The 12,499-nt window shown below is 38.6% G+C and overlaps 1 protein-coding gene across 2 annotated transcripts; it reads left to right on the forward strand.

The window, feature by feature from the left end:
• Positions 1-2,799: 2,799 nt before the first annotated feature.
• Positions 2,800-11,667, forward strand: upp2 (uridine phosphorylase 2). 2 transcript variants are annotated; one of them, XM_084420551.1, is made up of 8 exons: positions 2,800-3,108; positions 3,196-3,267; positions 3,752-3,866; positions 4,721-4,879; positions 5,401-5,515; positions 5,737-5,946; positions 6,541-6,687; positions 10,831-11,667. In XM_084420551.1, the coding sequence occupies exons 2-8, from the start codon at positions 3,215-3,217 to the stop codon at positions 10,971-10,973; spliced, it is 942 nt and encodes a 313-aa protein (XP_084276677.1). In that variant the 5' UTR covers positions 2,800-3,108; positions 3,196-3,214; the 3' UTR covers positions 10,974-11,667. The 2 variants fall into 2 exon arrangements, with proteins under 2 accessions (XP_084276677.1, XP_084276678.1); XM_084420552.1 differs by having other exon boundaries at positions 3,041-3,108; positions 3,720-3,866.
• The last annotated feature ends 832 nt before the right edge of the window (positions 11,668-12,499 follow it).

A 12,499-nucleotide genomic window follows, 5' to 3' on the forward strand; every position in this document is an offset into this window, starting at 1 on the left:
CCTGCGTGACGCAGGTTGATAATTCCCCAATTAAATCACAGTTATTTATGAAAATGTTAACAATTACAAAGAGGGATCTGAATAGTTTCTGTAAAAAAGCTAGGATATGTTGAAAATATAAATGTGTTGCTTTGCCTGTTTTTGATATGCAAGATGCCTCCTGCCATTTAAAGGCCGTTTAGTAAAGCAATGCTATTCTGATGCTTTGATTGGCTCTGAATTGATTGGATTTGAATTTGCAGTGCACCACATCTGCCAATTACATCAATCCACATTGCCGCTGAAAGCTTTAGGCAACCTGTCTGAGAGATGCCATGGAGTGATAAAAATGCGTTCCAGTGCTGAAAATGTAAAAATATGTTCATCCAGAAATCAGAAAAGGGCGCAAATATAACAGTTCAGTGCAAAATACGTTTGCCAACTATTAAAATGCTATCGACATCGAAGGTTTCATTGTCGAACCTGAGGAAGCATCTGCAGGCATGTAACTTAGCGAACAGTAAGCAGTCAATAAATTAAGAGAGGCATTGCCTTCTTCCGCCTGTCACACCATGCTACTAACGTGTATTAAAGATGTGTTTAGCTCTGAATTGCTTGGTGCATGTCCACAGGATACCAGCAGGATACCACAAATGTGGCAAAGCCCCCTCGAGGTCCCTCCCCGGACAACTGTGCCTTTGTCGATGCTTCATCCTATGAAGAAGAATGAACGAAGCAGTTGTCCGGGAAGCTCAACTGATGTGCTAAGGTCAAGGAACTCTGTGACATGTGCCTCGAGGGAGCGTTTTCCCTGCTCAAGGCACAATAGTCAGACACCCAAGGCTCCAGCTCCACGGCGATGTCTAGCTCTGACTTCCTTTAAATTTCCGGCTTTCTGTGTTTTCACTGTTAAATTGAATAGAAAGTTGAACTGAATTGAAAGTTGTAATACTTTCTTCTGAAATAGTACTGAATCTTCTGATCAAAACACAGACGAAGAAGAAGCAGAAACAAGCATTAAACAGCATATAAATCAAAACTGCCTAAAGTTAATGAATGAAATGTCGACCCAGGAAGTGGTATAGGACTGTGATCCATACCATAGATTCATAGATCTACTTAGACTTAGACTTAGGCTCGATCTACTCCATCTATGTTTTGGTCTTCATGCTGAATCCAATCTGGATGTAGTCTTTGACAAAATGCATTTTTCTCAGCTTTTTTCTCAAAATGTTGCTTTTTTTAATGCCCACAGTCAAGTAAAAAAAAAAAAAAAAAAAAGAATGTATGAAGCTAGAATAAAACATTTTTTTTATTTTTTTTATTTAAGGCTCTGTTCTTTCTTTTCATACATAGTTGACAGTGATGATAAATCAGATCAGTAACTATGACGACACTAGTGGCACTAATGGTGCAAAACAAAAGTCCAAACAGGGTGATATTGTGACAAGTACACAGTGTGCTTTTCAAATTTTCACTATTTCATGTTGTTTTGCTTTGACTTAATGTGTAATCTATTTAACAGATGTTGCAAAACCCTGTGCAGTGTGCAGATAGAGGTAAATACACACTTACCTGTATTTTACCACTTACCTCTAAACAAAGTGTTGTGATCTTGTGTTTTCACTTACAATTTTTAAATCTGCTTGTTCAATAATGACATTTTGTTTATTTTAACCAAAACAAACATCTTCCAGATTGTAGCTTTAAAAGGTGATTCTGTTGGCTGAAAGAGCTTAATGGGTACTCTGTTCTGTGTCAACAAATTTGGGTAACACTTTAGAATTCTGTTCCATCATTAATGAATAACTAGACATGAACATTCTTGAAACTACTATTAACTAACAAGAAACTAGGATTATTGAATTAGTAAGTAATAGTTCACTATTAGCTAATCAATAAATACAAATTTCATACATCTCAACTACTAAATACAGATTCATAATTAATGTGAATAATGCAAAATGAATTAATTCTAGAGTGAAGATCATGGTAACCCACTAGTAATGACTAAAGTATTACAAAATCCTTCAGAAGGAATTATTAATTATTTGGATCAGTATTCCTAATCTGTGCAGGGTTTGGGAGACGGCTGGCTGGGCTCTGGGACCGGAGTGGGCCTGGTGATGGGCACATGGTGAATGCCGAACTGTTGTTCACCAGCACCCACTCCACAAACGTGGGAAATGTGAAGTCTTTGTTGCTCCTGCTCCATTTGGATGGCCGGCAAGCCCATAATAAAGGGGGCGGCTCAAAAAAATCTTAGTCTTGCGGAAGTGAAATCCACAGACAAAGAAGCGTTACAAACAAACTAACTTTTAACTAACAAACTGCACTACTTACAACTTAACATTATTGCAAGACAAAGAACATAGGCTAACTTTAAGGGTTTAAATACACAGGAGTAATAATAGCAATAGCAATAATAATCAATGCCTCCTGCAGAACAGGTGTAGAAACTAAACAGAACTGTCACACCCTCTGCAGTGAATGTCAATATTTTCTTGAAAAAATTAAAACATAAACAATATTACTTTTTTAGTATTTAGTTTTGCTAGCTCTATTGATTGTTACATAATCATTCAAACACTGGTGCAGTCACCATATAGATCTATCAATGTACACAACTATGTGCAGCGTCTACGCATTATTTTTATTTACAAAACAAAAAAATGTAAACTGTATTTTTAATGGATGGGTTGGAGCAGATGATGGAGTAGTGAAGGTTACTATCAGTGCTGGACACAAGATAAGGTTATATAAGATATGTTTAGATAAGCTAAACACATACACATGCACATCAAACCGTGCACACACTTCATTTGACTGTTTATTAAACTGTGTTGATGTTGGCGCAGTCCTGCATCTCTCTGTAGAGCATAAGTCTATTTGTTAACATATCAAGGGAGATCAGTAACCATGTGGAGACAGGGAGCAGGTGCTACACCTCCCTCTATAACCAATCAGAGAATGCTGAGCTTTCTATAAGAGCCTGTCTAAGTCGGACACATTTTTATTCTACAGAGGTCCTGATGACACAAAGGTCTGCATAGTAAAGGGGCAAAAGTTAGCAGTAGAACAAATCAAAAGGATTAAAGGATTTGTCTTGAAAGATACAGCTGCTGCCAGGTACAAAAATGGAATAAATTCTGCATGTTTCTTTTTCCTATATATCTGTGAACAAATAATGAATTTATATTTACCGCTCTCTTGCAGATTATTGAGAATTGCAATCATGGCACCTATTTTAATGAACAGCACTGGAAATGAACACAGCAGTTACATTCAGTAAGATAACTTTCATTTACTCAGAAAGCACACATCTTTAACAGATCAGAGAAGATGGGCAATGTCTGGTTGATGAATGTGTAAAGACTTCGTGTGTGGGCTTGTTTGGGTCTTTGGATATACTGGGTTCGGTTCAGTTCGGTTCAGTTCTGATAGACATCCAACAATTGTTAGATAGTAATATCTAACAATAGTCAGGATATTGAGAAAATGTGCTTGTTGCTTTGCAAAAATATTTTAATGAGAAAATCTCCTTGGTCCTTGACTTCGTTCTATTTCTAACTAATTTTTTAATAATAATTTTTCTCCGTTTTTTTTATTAGATTGATACTTTTTGAGTAAAGCACAGTGCCCATGCTTTTACTTTTTATACACTATCTACACACATGAATGTCATATGAGTTATATGGAACATATGAAATATTTGTGTTTAACAGTCTAACTTCTCTTAGTCCACAGCAATAACAGATGTGATGTGTCACAGACAGGTGGAGTATGTGAAAAACCCTCACCTGGACAGCATGGAAGAGGACATCCTGTACCACTTAAACCTGGGCACCAAGACCCATGACCTGCCCCAGATGTTTGGGGATGTGAAGGTGTGTACAGAAGTCCTGACCACACCTGATTGAATAAAGTAACATTTATTTTTAACAACATTATGAAAGTAAAAAGCCTAACTCATGTCTATGAGTTAGGCTTTTTACTTTCATAATGTTGTAAAAAATAAATGTTACTTTATTCAATCTTCATATTACATTCCTACAAAAATGACAGATACTTTCCTACGTTAAAACACGAGGTTAATTGTGTTTTAGACCATACATGGAATAGCGATTGATTGCGACCTGGAAGCAACATTGAGTGGTGGGATATTTTGCTAATAAAAATATTGTGATATGAGAATAGCATGAGGACGTTATTGTGTCTGGTTTTCAGTATCATCTAAGTGAGCTTTTATTAAGTTTTACACATGCACAGGAAGTTTCAGTGTGGACGAGCTAGTATGGATGGAGAGAGTTTTGAAATGATAATGGCATTTTCAAATTTAGACCTAGCCTTAGACAGCACATTTAAGGTGAAATTAAATGCAATAATCTTGAAGATAGTCTTTAGGACTGTATAGAGGATGATTGATGAAAATTATGATCTATTTACAAGGGTTCCAAAAAGGGGACTGCATGGCGCAAATATGAATTAGATATCTTATTTTCTACTCCATTAAACCAAGATTTTAGAATAGCTGAAATAATACATCTGAATTTTGTGATTAAGACTTCTTGAGCTACATGTAATACCAGTAAAGGGCAATTCTTGAAAAAAAAAAAAAAAAAAAAAAACTTAAAGTCTACAGAACAAAACAAAAGCAACATCAGATAGTTTAATGCAAAATGTATCTTTTGGTTGGAAAGTGATTCATTTTGCTATGTTTTGTCTGTTATCTCTTCTGTAGTTTGTTTGTGTTGGCGGAAGTCCTAATCGGATGAGATCTTTTGCCCAGTTCATCCATGAGCAGCTGGAGCTGCCAGGAAACATTGCAGATATCAGAGATATCTGTGAGGGAACGGATCGATATTCCATGTATAAAGTGGGACCTGTGCTGTCCATTAGCGTGAGTGTCTGAAATCCTGATGAGGCTTGTATTTGAATGAGAGATTATTCATACCAGTAAATTGATTTGAATTTTTTTTATGAAGATCATGTGATGTAGGTTAATTACTTAAAGATCAGTACGTAGGAGCATTTCACTGAATCCAGGATAAAGATTATCCAGTGGTAGTTGACCTTTATCTCAAAGCCAGTGAATACTACTGAGTTAATGATCTCTCTCTCTCTGTGTGTGTGTGTGTGTGTGTGTGTGTGTGTGTGTGTGTGTGTGTGTGTGTGTGTGTGTGTGCGTGCGTGTGTGTGTGTGTGTGTGTGTGTGTGTGTGTGTGTGTGTGTGTGTGTGTGGAGAACTTGTGGTCAGACTTATTGTATAGATATATGCATAAGCTATGAACAATGAATGACTGGATGAAACGTGTAATCATTAGCATCAATCATCATTAATCATAATCTGTAGTGGGCTAGCATCACTTTTTTTCACTTGCATCATAATTGATGTATTCTCCTCCGTTTTGTCTCTGACAGCATGGCATGGGTGTTCCCTCCATCTCCATCATGCTGCATGAGCTCATTAAAATGCTCTATCATGCTCGTTGTCGTGATGTCATCATCTTTCGCATTGGCACGTCAGGCGGAGTTGGTGAGCACTTCCTGCTCTATTGTATCATTGAGTTATGAAGCACAAATACATCAGCCTGAGGAAGCGGTTTTAACTTTAATGGCAATTGTGAAGACTCAAAAATGAATCAGTAAATTCTGAAGCATTACATATGAAATTTAAAACTGCTGGATGGAGGGGGACATGAAGCATATGTGTTTTCTACTTTCAAATAATTTTTCACCATTTGTTTGAACACACAGGTCTGGCTGCAGGGACCGTAGTGATCACAGATAAAGCTGTGGACTCTTTCTTCAGGCCCCAGTTTGAGCAGGTGGTTCTGGGAAAGGTTATCATCAGGAGCACAGAGCTAGATGAAGATGTAGCCCAAGAGCTCCTGCAGTATTCCTCAGAGCTTCCAGATATTCCTACTGTTATTGGAAACACAATGTGCACACATGACTTCTACGAAGGTACTGCAATGTTTTTGTACTTTGTTTTATTTAGTAGCCCATACTGGGTTTGGTCCTGTAGCCTAAACAGTAGAGCATGTTGTTAGTGATGCCATGATCCTAGGTTTGATTACTAGTGAATGCATGAACTTATTAAATGTACTGAATGCAATGTAAGTTGCTTTGGATAAAAGAGTCTGCCAAATAGATAAATGTAAAAATCAAATACAAAAAATATGATTGTTTGATTGAACTGATTGAATCAAACTGATTGAACCTGGATGTTGATTGTATACAATATACTAAATATGCTAAAATATGCAATATAGTTGTATAAAATATAGTATAGTATACTGTAGTTATGTCAAATCTGTTCACCAGCTATACTGTGTGTGTCATAACCCACCCATAACCGTAGTTTAAATGTCAGACTTGCCTAACAACTGCTTTAACCGTGACTGTATTTACAATACAACATGGCCTCTCACACACAAGCATTCAAAAACAGATCTTGTGATCTATGGATCTATATCTTAATGTGCTTTTGAAGACAGCACACTTAAAGGATATTTATTTTCATATAGTGACATACCTAACCTCCTTTTCCTGTTGTAGGTCAGGGGCGACTGGATGGAGCCCTGTGCTCATTTTCCACTGAAGAAAAATTCGAATATCTGAGGAAAGCTAACGAGGCAGGCGTCAGGAACATTGAGATGGAATCCACTGTCTTTGCTGCCATGTGTCGTGTCTGCAATCTTAAAGGTACATACGTTTACATTGTCTGTTGTCATCATCACAACTATAACACGTACCAGAGTAGGCAGGTATGGACCAAATTTTTTTAAGGCGTCACCATAAGCCCCTTAAGGCTGATATATTTATTGACATATAGGAATTATCATTGCATATTAGCATGTTGTTTCTTTGTTCTTTTTTCTTTTTGACAAAATGTTGAAACGGAGAACCGCCTTTGACAGACAAACGGTTCTGCCTTTGGGCTAAATAGGGGGATAACCAAAAATAATCGTCAGTATAAAGTATTGAAGGGACTATTAATTATGACCGCCGCTAGCGTAGCTAGCGAAAGCGGTCATATAGGGATTGTCAAAGTTTTTTTTTTTTTTTTTTTTCGTCACCTTACTGAATTTTTCGTCAACGATACCAGGGACACCGAAGCACCGGGGAACATGAAATTTGGTGGGCATGTAGCCCCACTAGACTTCTAAGGAAAAATTTCGTTTGGTCCCCGGGGGCCACTCCCCCCCCGCGCTGGGGCCCCCTTAAATTTTTCGTCAACGATACCAGGGACACCGAAACACCGGGGAACCTGAAATTTGGTGGGCATGTAGCCCCACTAGACTTCTAAGGAAAAATTTCGTTTGGTCCCCGGGGGCCACTCCCCCCCCGCGCTGGGCCCCCCCAAACCCAAAAAAATGCAGTTTTTCCTAAATAACTACCTGAACCGTGGCACCGAGGATGAAGAAATTTTTATGGTATGTTGGTCTACTAGACTTTTACGGAAAAATTTCGTTTGGTCCGCGGGGGCCACTTCCCCCCCCCCGCGCTGGGGCCCCCGTAAATTTTTCGTCAACGATACCAGGGACACCGAAACACCGGGGAACATGAAATTTGGTGGGCATGTAGCCCCACTAGACTTCTAAGGAAAAATTTCGTTTGGTCCCCGGGGGCCACTCCCCCCCCGCGCTGGGCCCCCCCAAACCCAAAAAAAATCAGTTTTTCCTAAATAACTACCTGAACCGTGGCACCGAGGATGAAGAAATTTTTGTGGTATGTTGGTCTACTAGACTTTTACGGAAAAATTTCATTTGGTCACCGGGGGCCACTTCCCCCCCCCCGCGCTGGGGCCCCCGTAAATTTTTCGTCAACCATACCAGGGACACCGAAACACCGGGGAACATGAAATTTGGTGGGCATGTAGCCCCACTAGACTTCTAAGGAAAAATTTCGTTTGGTCCCCGGGGGCCACTCCCCCCCCGCGCTGGGCCCCCCCAAACCCCAAAAAATGCAGTTTTTCCTAAATAACTACCTGAACCGTGGCACCGAGGATGAAGAAATTTTTATGGTATGTTGGTCTACTAGACTTTTACGGAAAAATTTCGTTTGGTCCCCGGGGGCCACTTCCCCCCCCACGCTGGGGCCCCCGTAAATTTTTCGTCAACGATACCAGGGACACCGAAACACCGGGGAACATGAAATTTGGTGGGCATGTAGCCCCACTAGACTTCTACGGAAAAATTTCGTTTGGTCCCCGGGGGCCACTCCCCCCCCCGCGCTGAGCCCCCCTTAACCCAAAAAAATGCAGTTTTTCCTAAATAACTACCTAAACCGTGGCACCGAGGATGAATAAATTTTTATGGTATGTTCGTCTACTAGACTTTTACGGAAAAATTTCGTTTGGTCCCCGGGGGCCACTTCCCCCCCCGCGCTGGGGCCCCCGTAAATTTTTCGTCAACGATACCAGGGACACCGAAGCACCGGGGAACATGAAATTTGGTGGGCATGTAGCCCCACTACACTTCTACGGAAAAATTTCGTTTGGTCCCCGGGGGCCACTCCCCCCCTGCGCTGGGCCCCCCCAAACCCAAAAAAATGCAGTTTTTCCTAAATAACTACCTGAACCGTGGCACCGAGGATGAAGAAATTTTTATGGTATGTTGCTCTTAAGGGCCCACATCAACCTAGCCCATAATCACTCATTTGTGATTTGCGCCCCTCCCATAAAAAATGAAAATGCAATATTATTCTGCTTTAATCGCCCCTATCTTCAGTGGAGATGTTCAGAACTGCACCATATTTCATGTGTATGATTAACTTGACATCCTCTGGGGGTATCCTCTGCTAAGTTTTGTAGAATTTCATCCATGGGGGGGGTATAAAATAAATTCATTTATGTGCACATTTAGTGACTGTACACTCATCGGCCTGTAGATGGTGCTGTTGAGCGAAGGGTTGCTGGTTTAGGATGATACTGTCACACACACACATGCAGGAATACAAACAAACGCAAGCATGCACACACACTGACATCCACACGCACAGACACACACCCATACACACACATACAAATCCACATGCACAGACACACACACACACACAAACACACACGCGCACACATGTACGCACACATACATACACGCACAGACACACACACACATACACAAACACACACACATACACACACACACACACACACACACACACACACAGACAGACATGCACATACTATTACTTTTTTTAGGTATATACATAAACACGCAATACAGCCAAATTACTCCACGTCATTTATTTTTGTGGAAAGCCAGTGCAGGCCTGAGCGGCGGTCATATTTTGTACCGCGATGCGGTACATCTAGTTGAAACAACTACTGCATTCACTGACACTGTATTGTCCTCTGTAGAGCTGTAGAGTTTTTTGGAAATATTTAAATTGTAGCTTTTCAAGTCAAGTTTATTCTTATAGTGCTTAATGCAATCTTTTTTATAATTAAATTTATATGAATTTAACAGTTTTTTTTTTCCCACTCTCAATAGGGACAGTGCTCATCAATCAACAGTCAGACACTTTAAATAAGTCAGAAACAGGCTAACTTCAGTTTTAAAATGGCAACCTAAAATTAAAAAAATTAAATAAAATAAAAATCACAATTATCCACAATTGATCAAACATATGTCTATATATTAAAACCAAGAAAAACCTTCTCCATGATTAAGTAAAAAAACACAAAAGTTAACAAACCTTAAAATAGTATTTCAAATCAAATACTAATATCCTACTAAAGATAATACTAAAGATAATAATAATGGAAGAATATAAAAAATTATGATTTATGTACAAGTTTGATTTGCTTTCAGCCATATCTTTAATTTATATTTAAATGTTGAATAATTTCTACTATCCCTCAACTCAGTTGTTAAAGTATTCCAATAATGAATGGCTTTAACTGAAAAGACTGATGTAAATTGTTGAACACAGTCTCTTCTAGTAGTTGCTATTGTTGCGCTGCCACTATTATCCTTCTGTATTATAACTGGCTTAACGTCCATTTAAAATCTTACAAATCAAGCAAGCATCAGCAAAATGTTTAATACAGAATTTATTTTTGAACTTATATTGCAACGATTAAAACTAACAGTCCTCCGATCAAGCGTTTTATATGTCTGTTTGTAAAGGGATTCAAATAAAAAATTTAACAATTTTTAAAATTGTTGTGCTTGCTTGTGACTAGTGAAGTAATATGTGATATGAGGAAAAGACCATAGAATGCATAAAAAGCTGTGCTATTGTTAGATATGGTCTTGTATGCAAAAAAATAAAATGAATAATATTGGCTACCTTTTTGGCATGCTTTTGAAAAGACACAATAAATCAAATGAAATGAAATACAAAATCGGATTTAAATTAGAATGTCCGAGTTGCTTTTCTCCATTCTAGAAAAGTGGTTGGTTATTTGTATTGTCAAGCTCTAAAAAATAACATTATAAAAACAGAATTATCTGGAAGTTGGAGCTAAACTTTTCAGGATGCTGCTTTAGGCACATCACTCCCGGGTTAACATCAGTGCTTTTCGACCAAGTTTGAAAAACATGCAAAGCTTTAGACATTTTTGAGCTTTGCAAGTATGATTTGAGAGCTTTTGAAAAGGCAAAGGTTTTAAGTGAATACCACCTTACATTTGATTGTGTTCCTCACACACACAGCTATTGTAGCTGAGTCTTGGATATTCTGCCTAAAATCTTAAAACAGAACTTTATCTTTGCTTGAACTAACCCTTATGTAAAGCTCATAGTCCAGGGTTTAAGTACTGCTTTGTATGCCTCACTTTATGCAGCATTGAATTACCTTAAATCTACTCCAAAGTGGTTAATGGCATGATATTTTTTGCAGCTGCAGTGGTGTGTGTGACTCTGCTGAACAGGTTTGAGGGAGATCAGATTTCTACACCTCATGATGCTCTTCTTGAATATCAGCAGAGACCGCAGCGCCTTGTGGTTCATTTCATCAAGAAACGTCTCGGACTCATCTCATAAAAATATGTAATTAATATCTACAGTGTAAATAATACTGTTTATAGTGTGTTTGTGTTATTTAAAGGCAACATTCACATTCTCAAACCATCCTCAGCTGACTTCCTTACATTTAAAACAAATGAACACACACCACTCTTAATGTTGTTAGTAATTTGTGTGTATTATAACTTGTAAATCTACTATATGATTTAAATTATATGTGTGGTAAACTTATCGGCGTGTGTGGTAAACTTATATTGTAAAAATAAGCTAAATAAATTATGTGAAGTTCATGTGGGTTTTTACTTTAGTAACACTTGATACTGATAATATGGAAAAGCAACTGATTATGCTGGAGATGCATATTCTTTGTCGCTAGAGGAAATTATTTGTCTCTAGAAGTTTCTAATGGTTAAGAGTCTTTGCTCATAAACCTCATGCGGCTCTTTAACCAGTGCTGTGGTCCATAGTCTCTCTGTTATGGAGGGGTCGAGGAGAGGTGGATTAATGAATAATTATCACTGAACTGTACTGAGCTGAATATTGACACTATTCTCTTGCTACAGCTGCTTTACAGCTGAATTCGAAGTTGTCTCATATTTGATGAAATCCATATCATTAAATCTGTTCCTGTCCTGTTTATTATTGTGAAGCTGCTCTGAAACATTTTCTATTGTATAAAGCGCTATAAAAAATAAAGGTGACTACTTGTAAACTGGCTCCTGGACGTATATTGACAGGCTCTATCTCCAGGGTGAAACTGCTAAAAGAGCAACCACTCTTGGCGAGTAATAAAGTTGATTATGATTTCGCTTTTCTAACTTTAGGCAGACAAAAGTTAAACACAACTACCACACAGTTGTCATCATTTACACACAACGACTCAAAATTGTTCACACTTATTTTTGATGATGTGACCAAACCAACTCTACATAATACAGGTCAGTTCAGAGCTCAGTACTGACTCAAAATGTTGCACTGAATGTTGATACCAACAATGGATGGAAACAATATAAGTGGGAGAGGAGGAAGAGTAAAAAGAGGAGGAGGTGAACATGCAGGAAGAGGAGGAGGACGAGAAAGAGCAAGGTGTGGAAAATGGTGTCAAGGCTGGATCTGGCTTTAGGGTTTTTCCCTTTGCCTGCAGAGATGACATTGTGTGTGATGTGGACAAAGTCATCTGGCCGGACCCAACATGAAGACATGATCCTGAAGCAGAATAAAATCTCTCTCACTGACCTTGATTTTGAAGTTGTACAACTCTTCTGAGTGACTGTAACATACTTTTCATTTCGAGTTTTTTACTGTAACCTTTTTGGCTTTTGCAGTCGGGTCACTGTATTTTCACAGTATGCAAGTGGTGAATATACAGACATTCAATAGGCCTACTATACAATATTCAGAACAATACTATACTTGCATATATACAGTATATAATTTATTTACTGTAACATTCACCGTCAGTCTTCTCTGCACTACATTCCCCAGCATCCTCTTTGGCGCACCTGCACTCTCTCCCCTGAGTACTGATCACACACACCTGCACA

This window comes from Rutilus rutilus (assembly GCF_951802725.1).
Source record: "Rutilus rutilus genome assembly, chromosome: 10".
NCBI lineage: Eukaryota > Metazoa > Chordata > Actinopteri > Cypriniformes > Leuciscidae > Rutilus > Rutilus rutilus.

Coding starts and splice junctions, on each gene's coding strand:
- upp2 (XM_084420551.1), top strand. CDS start 3,215: ATGGCACCTATTTTAATGAACAGCACTGGAAATGAACACAGCAGTTAC. Junction 3,867..4,720: donor AGATGTTTGGGGATGTGAAG/GTGTGTACAGAA, acceptor TCTCTTCTGTAG/TTTGTTTGTGTTGGCGGAAG. Junction 6,688..10,830: donor TCGTGTCTGCAATCTTAAAG/GTACATACGTTT, acceptor TATTTTTTGCAG/CTGCAGTGGTGTGTGTGACT.